The sequence below is a fragment of the Cervus canadensis genome, chromosome 11 (genome assembly GCF_019320065.1).
Source record: "Cervus canadensis isolate Bull #8, Minnesota chromosome 11, ASM1932006v1, whole genome shotgun sequence".
NCBI classification, from domain to species: Eukaryota; Metazoa; Chordata; class Mammalia; order Artiodactyla; family Cervidae; genus Cervus; species Cervus canadensis.
Genome location: NC_057396.1, coordinates 70,757,165 through 70,774,309, shown reverse-complemented (window position 1 = coordinate 70,774,309; position 17,145 = coordinate 70,757,165). Strand labels below are relative to the sequence as shown.

Here is a 17,145-nt window from a genome sequence, read left to right as displayed (position 1 = left end):
AAGTTGAGTTTGTGGTTTTGTCTCAAGTAAAGTTTGTCAATGTGATATTTTTATTGTTCTTTACAATTGAAAAAAACTTATTGACCACACTTTCTTTCTGAAGACCACACTACAGAACATCAGTGAGGATGTTTTAGCAGTAATGGATAATAAAAATCCAACCATCAAGCAACAGACATCTCTATTTATTGCAAGAAGCTTCCGCCACTGCACTGCTTCTACCCTGCCAAAGAGCTTACTAAAGCCCTTTTGTGCTGCTCTACTTAAGGTATAGACTCTCTTTGAAGTTGGGGGATTGTTTTGTACCTAGGCAAGATTTTTTTTCTCTAATTGTGTGCACTGACTACATGACTGTAGATTATTGTCTTTTGAGGAGCAGACCCTTTGTAGCTTTGGAAATTGAATCCAAAGTCTTGTACCATTTATGTTCCCATTCTTGAAGAAAAGCATAAATTTATAATTCCACTAACTACTAAAAATTATATTTATTTGGCCCATAAACTGATATCAGCTATGAAGCTGAATCTGGTCAGGCACAGGCATCCAGTTTAGAGTAGTTGAAGATAATCTGCTTGTGAGGCATTCTGGATAGAGGGTAAGAGGAAGAGTAACTGTTAATTGGCAGAAAGAAAGCTAAGCTTAGTTTCTATGAATTGTAAAAAGCAAATTCTTCATCTGACAACTCTCAGTCTGAAGTAGAATTAGTCATACCTGAAGTACCTTGTATTAAGATTATTCTATTTACTTCCGGACTATAGCACATCAATGATTCTGCTCCTGAAGTCAGAGATGCTGCGTTTGAAGCTTTAGGTACTGCTTTGAAGGTGGTTGGTGAGAAAGCAGTAAACCCATTCTTAGCTGATGTAGACAAACTCAAGCTTGATAAGGTAGGTTAGTAATGGATTGTAATGAAATTGGGTAACAGTACTATCTCTGTGCATTCTAAGTTTTTCTACTGGTGTCCTTTTGATCAGAGTTTCTTGATTAGTAGAAATATTTTCAAATTATAAAAAATAAAATTGAGTGGACCAATCTTTAGAAGTAAAAATGATGTCTTAAGTTAATTTCATTTCTGATATCTGGAAAATTGCCTTTGTAAATACGAATGTCTACCACCAAAAGTGTGACTGTTGTTTGTTTTAAATTTTGTATTGGAGTGTAGTTGATTTACAGTGCTGTGTGGGTTTCTGCTGCACGGCACAGGGACTCATTCATATACCCGCTCCTCTTTAGATTCCTTCCCATGAAGGCCATTACAGAGCACAGAGTGGGGCTCTTGGTGCTCTGCGGGAGGTCCTCAGTAGTTACCTGTTCTTATGTAGTAGTCTCCCAAATTATCCCCCCGTCTCCCCCAGGAAATGTAAACTTGTTTTCTACAAAAATGAGATTATTACAAGCTTCGTAAATTTTTCTCTGCGTAGAAATATAGTGTAAGATGTCATTCATGTATATCTTACTGCCGAGAAAATATGGATAGTTTATCTTTGTTGAAAAGGAAGCTTTTCTCTCTGAATTCTCATGTAGTTGTGGTTTAGAAATGACTTACTAAGTAATGTGGTGATTGTGTTTCAAAGTTGGATTCAGTAATGTCTATCTCAATTTTGTTTTCCAGATCAAAGAATGTTCAGAAAAAGTAGAGCTGGTACATGGTAAGAAAGCTGGACTTGCAGCCGACAAGAAGGATTTCAAGCCTGTGCCCGGAAGGGCGGCTGCTTCAGGGGCTGCGGGAGATAAGGACACAAAGGACACGTCAGCCCCCAAACCAGGACCCTTAAAAAAGGCGCCTGCTGCTAAGGTGAATAAATGACTTGGAAAATGTGGTTTAAAAATTAGAATTCAGTAAGGTAGGGTCTGAATCTCAGGTTCACAGTCGTTCTTCAATATGATTTTATTTGAGAGAACTCATTACAGCATTCAGAATACAGCAGAGCATATTTCAATGAAGACAGAATATTCCAATAGTACATTTGGTTATTTGAAACCTGTATATAGATAAAAATGATAATGAAGATACGGAAGTATATTTTAAGGCATCAGAAAGTATCTTTAAATGATGAAATAGTGTGACGAGCCACTTAACATTAATAACATCACCTTGGTCATTTGGCTAATAATGCTCCAAAGTTGTTGCACCGAGTTTCCATTCTGTCAAGTCCCCCACCCCAACCCTTCACCTTGTAGTGTAGAAGAGGGGGAAATGTTCAAGGGCAAATATGACTTTCTTACAGTGAACACTTTTCCTGGACTGGATTCTCTTAAGCATAAAGTTATCTGCTGCAAATGCTAGAAGTTTGATTCTCTTTCCTACCCTGAACCCCAGCCCGGAGTTAGGAGAAAAGAGCTAATATTTAGTGAACCTCACTTTGTGAAGCATTTTACCTACTTAATCTCATTTAATTGTCATAGTAACCCTTGAGATAAGTGTTTTGTGATCCCTGTTTTTCCAGAAAAGCAAACTAGGACTCAGCAAGATTAAGTGTCCTGCACATGCTCTTACAGTTCACTTGTTTGTTTCCTCTGTCTCCCCACACTGTATTACAAACCTTAAAGGAGAGAGAGCTTGTCATGGGTTGACCCCTTGTGCATAGAAGAGGCTCTGGCATACAACAGGAATTCTGCATATATTTGTTGAATGTCCAGAGTTGCAGAACTGGGATTTGAACCCAGGTATCTAGCTACAGAGCCTGTGTGCTATCTTCCATGTTATGCTGTCTCTTCAGTACTCTAGTACAGGGAGTTGGCAGCTGTTTTCTCCTTTCTCACCAGCTCCTGCCTCTCTGGACAGTGACCTGGGCACCACACCTTAAGACCTTTTCTTATCTTGCTGAACATTACCATGTTAGCTGGCTTTCTCTTATAAGGGATTCTTTTCCTTCCCCCCAGAGTAAGCTGTGGATGGGGTAGGGAGGACCTGCTTTTGTTCTTTTGAAAAAATAAGTAGGACAATATCAACCAATAAATCTACTAAGCCAATAAACGTGTAAGTGTTTTAAAAATAGAAAGTAGGAGATTGGTTAACTGAGTTACCTCTCTAAACAGCGTACTGTTATGGGAAAGGATCCAGAAGAGGTGTTATAACAAATCAGAGTGTAAAATTTTCTATTTTTACAGTTAGAAAATAATTAAATCTCTCTTTATGGGGTGGTTACTATGAATCAACACAGTCATACTGCTAATGTGAACTGACAAGAGTTAGAGGTTTTCTTTGATTAAAAACCAGCATCTTAGTTTTGCTTATTACCCCACTTAAAAGCTCAGAATATGTTCAAGATAACAATGGTTTCAGAACAGGTCTGGATGTTCAAGACTAATTTGGTCCTTTGTCTTTTTCATCTTTTCTTTTTAGGTTTAGGCATTTCTTAACATTTAGTCGTTGCTTAACAAATACCCAAAATAGATTGGAGTGATGTGTGTTGCCATATTCATGTTACTGCCCTTGACTGTATACCTTATAATAAACTGCTATTTTCTTGCGACCATTCAAAACTGGGGTGAAATAAATTTAAATCAAGATACTTAAATAGAATATTAGCAGATAGAATCCAATGGGTACAATAAAAAGTATGACCAACTGAAGTTTATTCCATGATTGCAAGGATAGTTGGATATTAGAAAAATCACTGAATTTATAGATCAAAAGAAATCTAACTTCAGACATTGAAAAGGAACATAATAAATTTCAGCGTGTCTTCTTGATAAAAACTCTTAACCATATAGAAATGGATGGAACTTTGACATTGACATGATTAAATATATCATTTTTATAGATTATATGAGTATATTCTTAGAAAACCCATGCAAGTCACCTGGAAAACTGTTTTATAAAACAAGAAAAGAAATTCAGTGAGATGGCCATCTTCAACATAACTAGAACACTCACTGAAATTGGCATAGCACCTCTTTTCCTTCACAAAGTAGATAGTTTTACATTGAATAAAAATATAATCTCATGTTACTGGAGTACCTTGTGGTCAAATACTGAGTAAGTGTTGTAACTCAGGAACTGTCCTTTACTAGTGTAGGAAAGATCTAGAAGCATTTTAGGCATCAAATATTAATTCTGAAATTAATCTGTAAATATATATATAGTATAAAACTAGTTCATCATTTGTATTTTATTAGTCTCAATTAGCTCATTTAGAATTCGAGGTTCTTAATACTGCTTCTGTAGATTTCCCCATGAATGATCTTCAGGAGGTCAGTCTACCCTTGAAATTGCTAAATTCTGTGGGCAAAAAAATACATGGTTTTTTTTTGTTGTTGGTTGAGTGATGCCTCATTTTAATCAAATTTGTCTAAGAATGTCTGAGAATCACTATTCTGAATCCTTACCTGGTTTAATGTTTTTCTCTTTGCTTTTAGCCTGGCGGGCCACCAAAGAAAGGGAAACCAGCTGCTCAAGGAGGCACAGGAGGCAGTGGGACCAGGAACAAGAAAGCAGTAGAGACCAAAGAGATGGTGGAGCCTGAGCTCTCGGTCAGTCTTACCGCCTGCCTCACACTCAGGGCAGCACAGAGTCAGTGCCTGCAAGGAGATTCGAGTTCTCTGCTGAGCTCTACAACATATGGTTAATCGATACCTTTTTAACTTACTGAAACTATGCCTTGGACAAACTTCCCCTTTATAATGGTATAATAGAATCCTCAGATACTAAAGCACACCTATAGGAGTGTCCTTGTGGTTTTAGTTGGAGTTTTCCTACATTCTTTTCTTCTGTTTCCTTAAGCAGTTATTAATGTTAATGTTTTGTATCTTACAGATTGAAGTATGTGAAGAAAAAGCTTCAGCTGTCCTTCCTGCTACCTGTATACAGCTTCTTGATAGCAGTAACTGGAAGGAAAGGCTGGCCTGTATGGAAGAGTTCCAGAAGGTGGGCACACAAGGATGAGTTGAATGTGAAAGAAAATTACATTATAGAGAAGTGATGAATTGGCCAGTGAAGGAGTAGTCCTAATTGCTGTGTTTTATAACCAGTGAGCATGTTTGATGGATGCTAACTAAAGATGAGGCAGGGTTTTTGTTTGCTTTTTAGCTGTGTTGGGTTTATCTTTCAACATCTGCTTTCTGTGGCTTCTGTCAGTTCATAACTTAGTGCTTACTCAAGAAAATTAGGTTTGTTCTGAATTATAAGACTTAAATGGATTTTAATATTATATGGTATTAAACCTACTTGTCAAACAGGCCTCTTCACTTAAACCACCCCTCATTATTTTCTGTTTCCCTTTTGTTGTCATGATTCTTAGAAGACTAGACATGATTACTTGGTATGAGAAGCTTCCTTAAAAAAAATATCTGTGTTGGACAGGAGCACAGTGGTTCATTTTGGCACACACTCCTTGGTTCTAATGAGGAGGGCTGTGGAGAAACTGAAAGAATCCTGAGACTTGAGCCAGGAGACCTGGCTTCCAGTCCTGCATCCACCACTCGGATTTAGACCTGAGTTTGTGCTTCTTTAAAACCTGTATTTATACACGTCTAACCTACTCTACTATGCTATGTTTTTAGGGAAACCAAATAAGTCAAAATATATATAAGCAGTTTCTGCCATATACTACGCAAATTGAAACTGTTAATGTTACTTTCCATGGGGCAAACTTTGTGAATTCCTGAAATGGGGCGGGGGGGAAGAGTTTCAGTGGCATCACTGTTAATCATATACCAAACATCCACCTCAAGAAACAAAGCATTATAACAGAAAGTAAATAAGCTCTCTCTATGACCCACCTCATTTCTATTCCCCTCCCTCCTTTGGAGGTAAACACTTCCTTTATTTTGGATATGTGCTTCCCTTGGAACTCATTATTAATCCCTAATTCTCTTACTATCTTGTGTTACTTCAAGGCTGTTGAATTAATGGACCGAACTGAAATGCCATGCCAGGCATTAGTAAGGATGCTAGCCAAGAAACCTGGATGGAAAGAAACTAATTTTCAGGTATTTTTTAATTAGAGATGTACTGTCTTTTATTGAAGCAATTTTCATTACACCATCCTATAGAGTATTAGAGAGGTATAGTTTGGTAATGATTTTTAGCTTTTTTTTTTAAAGTTGTTCAGACAAGTGTCATCTAATTTTAAATGAATGATAGAATGTATGCATTTTGATTAAACACTTAACTCTAACTTTGTACATTTAGGAGTTTGTGTGTGTGTGTGTGTATGTATAAAACAGTAAGTATTTGTGTGTATTTGCATGTGTACATACACACACATACTTATTGTTTGCTAATTCATATATATGGATTTTTCTCATTATTTAGGCCTGGAAGCCCTTTACTCTCTTCTAGGGAGGATAAACGATGAGATAGCTTTCTTATTTCTTTGGATAAAAAATAAATGTAGTCTTTAAATTGCTAACAAAAAATGACCGCAGTCAGTTTAACTCATTAACTGATACTAGAGATGAAGTTGAGCATTACCGTTTTCTAGTCTTAAAAAGTAGGTGTAAAGGGAGATATAGGAAAGTAATACATGAAGGAGAATGAGAAGAGTTTTCTTCTCCTCCTCTAGATGGTAAGTGAAAGTTTGCAATGTAGCAGGTTTATTTTTGGGCTCCTGCTAGTCTCTGTTTTACTTCCGTTCTGCCACCTCTTGTCCTCCGCTCAGGATCCTTAGTTCCCTGGCACGCTGTTCCTCAGCGCTGCATTAGGGCACCTCATCTGTGCCTCCGAGGTCTCCCACGCCAAGCAGCTCCTGGGCTGCCTTCTTCCCCCACACCACCACTCTTAAAGTTCTCCCCATGCAGCTTCTCAGATAGTTGAAAGCAGCACACCTGACTTGAGCTGATAACCCTCTGGGTGTCAGATCCATAACAAGGGGTAATTTTACATGTTTTTTTTTCTTTATAACAACTTCCTGAGCATATAGAACTCTTTTGGAGGGTACAGTGGAGCTGTTTTTAGTCTATTCACATAGCTCTGCAACTCCTACCACTATATAATTTTAGAATATTTTCATCACGCCACCCCCCGCCCCAAAGAAAGCCCCATACCTATCAGCAGTCACTCACTATTCCTTCCCAAGTCTCCACCCCCAGTCCCTTGCAACTACTAATCTACTTTTTCTGTGTATCACTTCTCCTGGACATTTCATAAATGGGATGATGTGACTTTTTGTGTCTAACTTTTACTTAGCATAATGTTTTCAAGGTTCATCCATATTGCAGCATGTATCAACTCTGTAGTCTCTTATTGCTAAACAATATTCCTTGTGTGGATATACAACATTTTATTTTCCCATTCATAAGTTGATGGGCATTTCCATTGTTTCTGCTTTGGAGCTGTTGCAAGTAATGCTGCTGTGAATATTCATGTACAGGTTTTCATGGGAACACATGTACATACCTAGACGTAGAACTGCTAAGGCTTATAATAACTCTGTGTTTAACTTCTTGAGGAACTGCCAAACCTTATTCACACTAGCAGTGCAAGAGTGTTGAGTTCCTGTTTCTCTACTTTCTTGCCAACACCTGTTATTTAAATATTCAAACAGGACAAAGGAAAATATTTATGGTCAAAAGGGTCTGCAATCTCAAACATCTGCTATCATCAGTTTAACATCTTTAAATTATCTTTCACAGTTCCTTCCATTCCTCCTCTTAAAAATATACAAGTTCTTTAACCCTCTCAATTTCTGGGGGAGTCAGTGTTTGTGTATACATGAGGGTTGTAATTTTTTTGTGGGCAATTCTTATTAGGATTCTGAGTTAGTATGGTCATTTATTATGGATTTCAGGATGTGCACTCAGTACTGAATGCAAATAACCATAAGAGGAGGAGAATATAGAAATTACTGTATGTTTTTTAATTTATAAACTTCACACAGTAACATTGCTTGTTAGTATTTTATTTTATTTTATTTTTTTAATTTTTTTAATTAGTTGGAGGCTAATTACTTCACAACATTTCAGTGGGTTTTGTCATACATTGATATGAATCAGCCATAGATTTACACGTATTCCCCATCCCGATCCCCCCTCCCACCTCCCTCTCCACCCGATTCCTCTGGGTCTTCCCAGTGCACCAGGCCCGAGCACTTGTCTCATGCATTCCACCTGGGCTGGTGATGCTTGTTAGTATTTTAAAACATTGAATGGTTTGGTTTTTTCTCTTAGCTACTTTAAAATTGATAATAATAAATTTTATTGATTATTAAAGTCAGCTACTTTAATTGGTAATGATTAAAGGATAAAAATTATTTTGTTTCTTGTTTAAAACTTGATTCTAGTTTGGTCATGTTCTAAGCTGTCCCTAATTTACATCTTCAGGCTACTATAAAAATAAGTAAATAGATAAATATTTAGGGGGAATTCCCTGATGGTTCAGTGGTTAGAACTTTGTGTTCTCACTGCCACGGGCCTGGGTTCAATCCCTGATCAGGGAGCTAAGATCCTACAAGCCACATGGCATAGCCTGAAGAAGAAAGATGTCTTTGGCTTACTTATAATTTTCTGATACTTACCCTTGTTCAGGTGATGCAGATGAAACTTCACATAGTTGCTTTGATTGCCCAGAAGGGAAATTTTTCCAAAACTTCAGCACAGATCGTCTTGGATGGACTTGTGGACAAGATTGGTGATGTGAAGTGTGGGAACAATGCAAAAGAAGCTATGACAGCAATAGCTGAAGCTTGTCTGTTGCCGTGGACGGCGGAACAGGTCAGTGACACAGTGCCGTTTCTGCAGGTTTCCCCAGTTTTTCCCCAGTTTTAATTTGAGGTTATTAGTTAAGCTTTAGTTCTTTTCTTCTCAAGTAAAACCACTCTGATACTTTATTTAAATTTTTACCTTTGGTAATAACTGTTGCATGATAATTAAAATTGTCTTAGTCAAGAATATTCTATTAAGGATGAGAGTAATTTTCTCTTAAGACATTATAAAGAGACCACCAATGAAAAGTTGTACACTGTCCAAAATTCTTTCTTAATTTTTTATTGAGGTAGAGTTGTTTACAATACTGTGAGAATGCTTTTAATACTACTGTCACTTACCTTATTTTCTCAAGTTAAACATTTCTACGGCATTCTTATCTTTGCTTTAGCATCAGAAAAGGCATGCTCAATCCACTTCTGCCTTAATGTCAAGGTATATTTCTACAAGAAATATGAGAGAAAACTCAGATCTGTTTGGTTTTTTGTATGTTTGTTTTTCTGTTCCAGGTTATGTCAATGGCCTTCTCACAGAAGAATCCCAAGAATCAATCAGAAACTCTGAACTGGCTATCAAATGCAATAAAAGAATTTGGTTTTTCTGGGTAAGTCAGAAAGAAATCAAGTACTTGTTTTGCCACTCTCTTAACTGGTGATTATATTTGTTGTAGCTGTCTCTGCTTATTTCTGAGAAACCAGAGCTCAATTGTCTAATTTATATAAAAAAAACTACCTTTGTTCCTAAAAAGCCTGTATTGGCTTGTTCTCCTGCATTTTGATATCCACTAACATCAGGGTTCTCTAAGTTATTTTTCTTCAGTATTTATGATTGATCCACGGAAAAGCTAGTTCCAAGGATTTCTAGTTAAATACATTTGGAGATTACTATATAAAATCACATTTGTTTAGAACTCTGTAGTGCACTTTGGAAAATTAAAGGCTCTTAGAAGTCCTGCAATAAAGGCACTTGTTTCTTTATTTTTATTAATTTATTTGGCTGCGTCAGGCCTTAGTTGTGGCACACAGGATCTTTCATTGCAGCAGGTAGACTCCAAGCCCACAGGCTCAACAGCTGCAATGTGCAGGCCTAGTTGCTCCACGGCACATGGGATCCCAGGTCCCCGACCAGGGATTGAATCCCCGTCCTCTGCAGTGCATGGTGGATTTCAACCTCTGGATCCCAAGGGAAGTCCCACAGACGCTTGTTTAACCCACTCTTTCCCAAAGTCATTTGCTTGTTGAACACATTGGTTTACAGTAGTCTCCCCTTGTCTGTGGTTTCTCCTTCCACAGTTAGTTACCTGCAGTCACCAACAGTCAAAAAATACTAAATGGAAAGTTTCAGAAATAAACACTCCGTAAGTTTTAAATTATGGGCCATCCTGAGTTGCATGATGAAATCTCACTCTGTCCTGCTCAGGATATGATTCATGCCTTTGTCCATTGGATTCTCCCCATTAGTCACTGAGGAACTTTCTTAGTTATCAGATCACCTCTATGGTGTTGCAGTGCTCCTGTCCAGGTAACCCTTATTTTACTTAATAATGGTCCCAAAGTGCAAGAATAGAGATGCTGGCAATTTGGAAATGCCAGAGAGAAGTTCCTTTACATGACAAAGTGTAATCTCTTAACTCAGGAAAGAAGAAAATAATGTGCTAAGGTTGCTAAGATATACAGTAAGAACAAATCTTATCCATAAATTGTAAAGGAAAAAGAAATTTCACACCTCAAACTGCAAGCTTTGTAACTGCTTAGTTAAGATAGAAACAGCATTAAATTTGTGAATGGAAGTCATGAGCAGAAAATGTCATTGATGGGAATGTGTTCCCCCCAAAAGCATGGAGTCTATATGAGGACTTCAGTAAGGAATGCCATGAAACAATTGACACCAAGCCATTTACTGCAAGTAAGAATGGTTGCATGGATTCACAAACAGGTTTGGACTGACAAATATAATCATTACTCGAGTGGCTGTGTTTACCAGTGAAGCAGCTGCTGCCGCACTTTTGGTAGAGTTGAAAAAATTGATTGAGGAGAAAGACCCCATTCACATAACTTGTATTACAGTATATTGTTATAATTGTCCTATAATTAGTTATTATTCATCTCTTAATGCATCTAATTTATAAATTAAACTTTATCATTGGTACATATGTATAGGGGAAAAAATAGTATTTATAGTACTATCCATACCTTCAGATATCCACTGAGGGGTCTTGGAATGCATCCCTCCCAGATAAGGAGGGACTACAGTGTTTTATTTAACAAAATTTTATACAGCTTACTTTATGTCAGGCACTTTCAAATAATAACTCATTTGATTTACTCATCATAAAAACCATGTGAGGTATGTTCTCTTCCTGTTATAGATGAGCAAACTAGGGCACTTGATCTGACCAAGTCACAGCTAGAAAGTGGCAAAGGCCAAAATTTGAACCCAGGCATTCTGGTTCCGAGAGGGAAGACTAACTACTGTTCTGTGTGGCCTCTCTCTGTCCCCTGCTGCTTTTCACACGTTCTCAATAGGCTGCTTGCAGTGTTCTGAGTTCCACCAAACGAAGACACAGTACTCTAGAAATTAGGTTTTTTGGCCACACCACATGACTTGCAAGATCTTAGTTCCCTGATCAGGGATTGAACCCAAGCCCTTGGCAGTGAGAGTGCCACGTTCTAACCACTGGACCACCAGGGGATTCCCTAGAACGTATCATTTAAGTGTTATTCAGGCAAAGAATTGTTTGTTATGTCGGTATCTGTGGTGTTCTCCTATAGTTGAGGGTATTGTTACAATCCCTTCTTAACTATATAATTGTTGATGTGAAAACTATCTCTTGGCATGAATGACATAAAAGCCATGTGAATATTTTCCTTTTTTTAATTCATCTGTGATCTGTCATTTATTCAACAACTACATATTGAGTACCTGTGATATTCTAGTCATTTGTTCCAGACCCTCAGGAATACAGTATGGTCAAGATTAAATTCCTGTTTTCATGGAGCTTATTTGAGTAAGGGGAGATGACAGTAAACAATAAAAAATACATCAGAAAGCATAATAACAACGGAATAAAAATAAAGCCAGATAGGGGATTAGTGGTAACACCTTGGAGGGTTTAGTGTAGTCTTATTTTCTGTAAGACAGAAATCCTTTCTGAAATAATGCCTTTGAGACATAGACCTTGAGGACATGAGGGGCTGACAGTAACAGGCTGGTAGTCCTTCAGAATGCAGCTGGAGCGGAATGAGTGAGGGAGATGGGAATGGTAGGAGAGAAAGATCATAGGAGCAGGATGGGGAACACGTGTAAACCCATGGCTGATTCATATCAATGTGTGTGAAAAACCACTACAATATTGTAAAGTAATTAGCTTCCAATTAAAATAAATTTTTTTTAAAAAAGAAAGAAAGATCAAAGGAGGAACAGGGGGCAGGTCCTGTAGAGCCTCAAAGTTTTGAATAAATTGGAAACCATTAGAGGGTTTTGAGCAGAAGATTAACAGGGTTGTTTAGACTACAGTCAGAATAGGTAGGATCAAGGACAGAAGCAGGGAGACTAATTAGAAGACTTGAAATAATTCTGTCAAGGAATTATATTGACTTGGAAGTATTATGACTTAGAATATATTTTGAAAGTAAAACTAAAAAGGATATTGGGCTTGAGAGAGAGAGGAGTCAAGGATGACTCTGTCAAGGAAGGCTGGGAGCAACTGAAAGGATGAAGTAACTGTTTACCGAGATAGAGAAGGTGAGGAGAAGAACAGGTTTGGGAGTTGGGGTGTGGACAGTCAGGAGTTTGGTTTTGACAGATGTAGGACATCTACTAGACATAAAAATGGAAATGTCAAAAAGTTGGTTGGATATTCAATTCTGTGGATTTAGGCATAAATTAACATTGATAGTATTTAAAGCTTACTTTAAATGAGTGTAGAAAGAGAATATGGAGAAGGAAATGGCAACCCACTCCAGTACTCTTGCCTAGAGAATCCCATGGACGGAGTAGCCTGGTGGGCTACAATCCATGGGGTTGAGAAGAGTCAGACACGACTGAGTGGCTTCACTTTCACTTTTCACTTTCATGCATTGGAGAAGGAAATGGCAACCCACTCTAGTGTTTTGCCTGGAGAATCCCAGGGAAAAGCGAGCCTGGTAGGCTGCTGTCTATGGGGTTGCACAGAGTCAGATGCAACTTAGCAGCAGCAGCAGAAAGAGAATAAGTCAAACTCAGGACATATCTAAAGGTCTAGCTTTATAAAACCCCAGTGAGTGTTTTTGATGGTTTCATTTGTTTGTTTTTAATTCTAAATATTATTTCTTCTAGACTGAATGTGAAAGCTTTCATTAGCAATGTGAAGACAGCTCTTGCTGCAACAAACCCAGTGAGTACATAGCAGCATATATAGGACAGTACAGCGATCTTCGTGGTTCTGTTCTGATCTGAAAGGTTTTCTTTGTTCTGCCAGGCTGTGAGGACTTCTGCCATCACTCTGCTTGGTGTGATGTATCTGTATGTTGGTCCCTCTTTACGAATGTTCTTTGAGGATGAGAAGCCTGCTCTCCTATCCCAGATAGATGCAGAATTTGAGAAGGTAAAGGTTTCACAGATGATTCAATCCATAGTTGACTTGAGAATGCTCATATGGTTAAGTTTAAACTTTTAAATGTTTAGAATGAAGAATATGTATGTATTTGCATTTATATATATGAAGTATCACTGGGAAGAGCTCATAAGAAGTGGATGACCTTGTGAGGAAGAGAACAAGATAGCTATAGTGTAGGATGGGACATTTTCCCCTTGGAATCCTTTGTGGCTCTGACACGTCAAACATTGTGACAGAATTACATATTCAAAAAGCACACTAAATGTGACAATTTTTTAAAGACATACTTTTCCTTCCTTGAATAAACCTTTTGGACTTTGAAGTCCAAGTCTAATTAAAACATGTGCTGTGTGAACATTGTGTTAGGAGGGAATATGGGAGTTTGACACAAGTACCGTTCTCTCACCAGTTTGCTCTCACATTCCTCATCGAGTCCGTTAGCCTCACTGACTTGTCTGTGTGTAGATGCAGGGACAGAACCCACCGGCTCCAACCAGAGGGATTTCCAAACACAGCACAAGTGGGACAGACGAAGGGGAAGATGGAGATGAACCAGATGACGGGGGCAGTGATGCTGTGGATCTTTTGCCAAGGACAGAAATCAGGTTTACTGCTAATGACTTCTTTGATGATTTCTTAATGATGCCTTCTGCTTCTTAGTCAAGGGGACTTCTTTGACATTCTTTTAGGCATCAGGAATTAAGGATTCTGTCTTCTGTTTTTTTTCAGTGATAAAATCACTTCAGAGTTGGTGTCTAAGATTGGTGACAAGAATTGGAAGATCAGAAAAGAAGGCCTTGATGAAGTAGCAGCTATTATCAATGAAGCAAAATTCATCCAGCCGAACATAGGTGAACTTCCAACAGCCTTGAAGGGTCGACTCAATGATTCAAATAAAATATTGGTACGTAAAACATATGCCTCTTCTCAAAACAGAGACACAAATGTAGAGAACAAACATATGGACACCGAAGAGGAAGGGAGGGGTGGGATGAATTGAGAGATTGAGATTGACATATAGACGTTTATTATATATATATGTATGTATAAAATGCATAACTGTAACTATTTTAATAAATAGAACCAATTTATTAAAACAGAGAACCTCCTGCATGGTACAGAGAACTCTACTCATTGCCCTGTGGTGACCTAAAGGGGAAGGAAGTCCAAACAAGAGATGATACATGTAAACATACAGCTGGTTCACTTCACTGTACAGCGGGAACTAACACAACATTGTAAAGCAACTGTACTCCAATTGAAAAAAAAAGACCATATGCCTGTTCTTCTTCTCTCCCCTCTCCCCTTCTGTAAGGGGCTCCTTTCCAATAACCTTCACCAGTGAAAAAAAGAAAAAAGAGAATGATCACTTTATTTCTTTGAACTAGAAATAGCTTCCTTTCATTCTGAGTGTGCCTCAAGTTTTGTTGGTAGATGGCAAGTTTATTAATCAAATTTTCATGAACCTGATATGCTGTTTACAAAACCTCTGATATTATTAAGTATTTGTATATAAAACTGCTTGTAATGTAAACAAGCTTAATTTCTAATTTTTAGATTTGGATTTTTATGTCACATTTTTCTTAAATTAAGCTTTACCTTACTTTAAAATTATAAAGCATTATAATCTAGTCTAAAATTCTAATACTCCAGTTTTATGAACTGATGATTGACGGAGAGGACATCACCTAAAAATTATTCATAAGCTGATTAGTATCATAACCAGCTGTTTAGGCCAGAAACTTCTTACTGCATTGACCATATAGCAGCAAACTTTCGAAACTCTGAACACACGGTACTGTGATTTGAACATAAGGTGTTGGCTCTTCCCACTCAGGTGCAGCAGACGTTGACTATCCTCCAGCAGTTGGCAATAGCCATGGGCCCAAACATCAAGCAACATGTGAAGAACTTAGGCATCCCTATCATCACAGTGCTTGGAGACAGCAAGGTATCCCTGATTCTCTTTTCACCACAGCTGCATTCTGGAACAGCCAGCCACATACTTAGGCTAAAAATAATCCTTTTCTTATGAATGCAAGAGTGCATGTAAACGGTCTTAAACTTTTTGTAGAGAAGAGACTATTGGAAGGAAAATAATAAAACATTTTTACCTCCCAGGCAATATTAAGGTGACCACATACCTCACTTACTAGCTTTGTGACCCATTAGATAAGTTCCTTATCTTCTTTGAGGTTCAGTGCTTTATCTGTGGAATTTAATTCTTAGAGGATTAAATAAGAGTCTGTACATAAAGTACCTGTATCTGCCTCATATAGTACATACTAAAAAATTGTTACTATTATGATATCATTGTTTAAAGTGTTGGTATAAAGAGTGAATAAACAAAAATTTTTGGATAATGTATTTTATTTTCTACCTTTTCCCCTGAACTGTAGTACAATCTTCTAGTACTTCAGTAAGATATTTGCAGTTGCACAGTCCTAGAATTTGTCTCATTGAGAGTTACAAGCTCCTATATGTATCCGTAGATTGAATATTTGAATATGTCTATTTTTGTGTAATTCATTTAATTTGAGGAATTGGACTATTTTAATATTTTTCATGTCATTAAATCCTTCTCATTCTGTGAGTACAAGTTAATATAAAAACAAAATATTCAAATTGTTAATCATTTCAAGCTAACCATTATGAGTTCTCTAACACATAGAATTATATCCTTTAGCAAATAACCAGGGACATGAGTGTCCCCAGAGGTTCAGGAAACAAAACCTAGGAGTTTATTCCCCTAACATGATATTTTATGCCCAGTTCAATGTTTTGCCAAATTAACTAAGTATAGGATTGTTAAAATTTATAGAGTTTTCATTTCTACTTTACTTTGGAGATTACCCATAAATCTAGTTGTTTCAGAGAAGATGAAGAATGTTTCAAGTATGTTTATTGTAGACCTGTAGAGAAACCTCTGTTGTTCATGTTTACAAAGTAATACACTTTTCACTCCTTACCTGCAAACCATAGTGATAGTTTACTGATTTTCTCCTCCATTCAGAACAATGTTCGATCCGCTGCCCTAGCAACTGTGAATGCTTGGGCAGAACAGACTGGCATGAAGGAATGGTTGGAGGGGGAAGATCTTTCTGAAGAGCTCAAAAAGGAAAATCCTTTCTTGAGGCAAGAGGTTAGTACTGCAAATATGATGTGCTTTACTCATGTCTTTTACCATCCTAGAGGCTTGAGCCTACCTAATAAATCATATGTGTTATGGATAGAATGAGTTCCATTATAAAATAGCTAATAAAATGAAACCAAATTCCTGGAGCTCTTTTATTCATATGGTTCTTTTTTTTCCTTTTCATGTGCTTTGTTAGCGATAATTTTCTAAAATTTGTGAAATTTTCTCTTTTCTTCAACTCTTAAATAGTAAAATAAGAGGTTTTAATCATGACATAAAAATGCAGTTCAACATTCAAAAATCTATTAATGTAATCCATCATACCAGCAGACTAAAGAAAAGTCATACAGTCCTATCAACTGACACAAAAAAAGGATTTGAGAAAATCCAGCACCTATTGATAATAAAAACTCTCAGTAAGTTAGTAATAATACAAGAGAATTACAACTTAAATAAAAAAGCATCTGCATAAAACCTCTGTAAATGATACTGTTAGTGGTTGAAGACTGAACACGTTCCCCCTAAGATCAGGAACAAAGCAAGGATGTCCACATTCATTATTATTACTCAGCATAGAACTAGAAGTTCTAGTCACTGCAGTAAGACCTGAAAAAGAAATGAAAGGCATATAGCTGGAGAAAGAATAAATAAAGCTATCCCTAATTGCAGATGACTGTCTACATAGACTGTCTACATGACTGTCTACGTAGAAAATCCCAAGATACCTACAGATAACCAAAATGAATAAATGAGTTCAGTAAGATTG

General features: G+C 37.3%; 1 protein-coding gene and 1 non-coding gene across 5 annotated transcripts in view; one reads left to right on the top strand and one right to left on the bottom strand.

Annotated features, from left to right (window-relative positions):
* The window catches only part of CKAP5 (cytoskeleton associated protein 5), a 97,176-nt gene that overhangs the window by 53,427 nt on the left and 26,604 nt on the right, over positions 1 to 17,145 (top strand). For all 4 annotated transcript variants that reach the window (XM_043481854.1, XM_043481851.1, XM_043481853.1 and 1 more), the window contains 14 exons: positions 104 to 268; positions 759 to 887; positions 1,613 to 1,795; positions 4,363 to 4,476; positions 4,760 to 4,870; positions 5,842 to 5,934; positions 8,470 to 8,655; positions 9,156 to 9,250; positions 12,964 to 13,021; positions 13,106 to 13,231; positions 13,709 to 13,848; positions 13,973 to 14,147; positions 15,081 to 15,194; positions 16,257 to 16,385. In XM_043481854.1, the coding sequence (XP_043337789.1) occupies positions 104 to 268; positions 759 to 887; positions 1,613 to 1,795; positions 4,363 to 4,476; positions 4,760 to 4,870; positions 5,842 to 5,934; positions 8,470 to 8,655; positions 9,156 to 9,250; positions 12,964 to 13,021; positions 13,106 to 13,231; positions 13,709 to 13,848; positions 13,973 to 14,147; positions 15,081 to 15,194; positions 16,257 to 16,385 (1,818 nt within the window). The remainder of the gene's footprint in view (positions 1 to 103; positions 269 to 758; positions 888 to 1,612; positions 1,796 to 4,362; positions 4,477 to 4,759; positions 4,871 to 5,841; positions 5,935 to 8,469; positions 8,656 to 9,155; positions 9,251 to 12,963; positions 13,022 to 13,105; positions 13,232 to 13,708; positions 13,849 to 13,972; positions 14,148 to 15,080; positions 15,195 to 16,256; positions 16,386 to 17,145) is intronic.
* Positions 11,265 to 11,338, bottom strand: TRNAE-CUC. Its single transcript has one exon. It is a non-coding gene; the product is annotated as a tRNA-Glu (tRNA).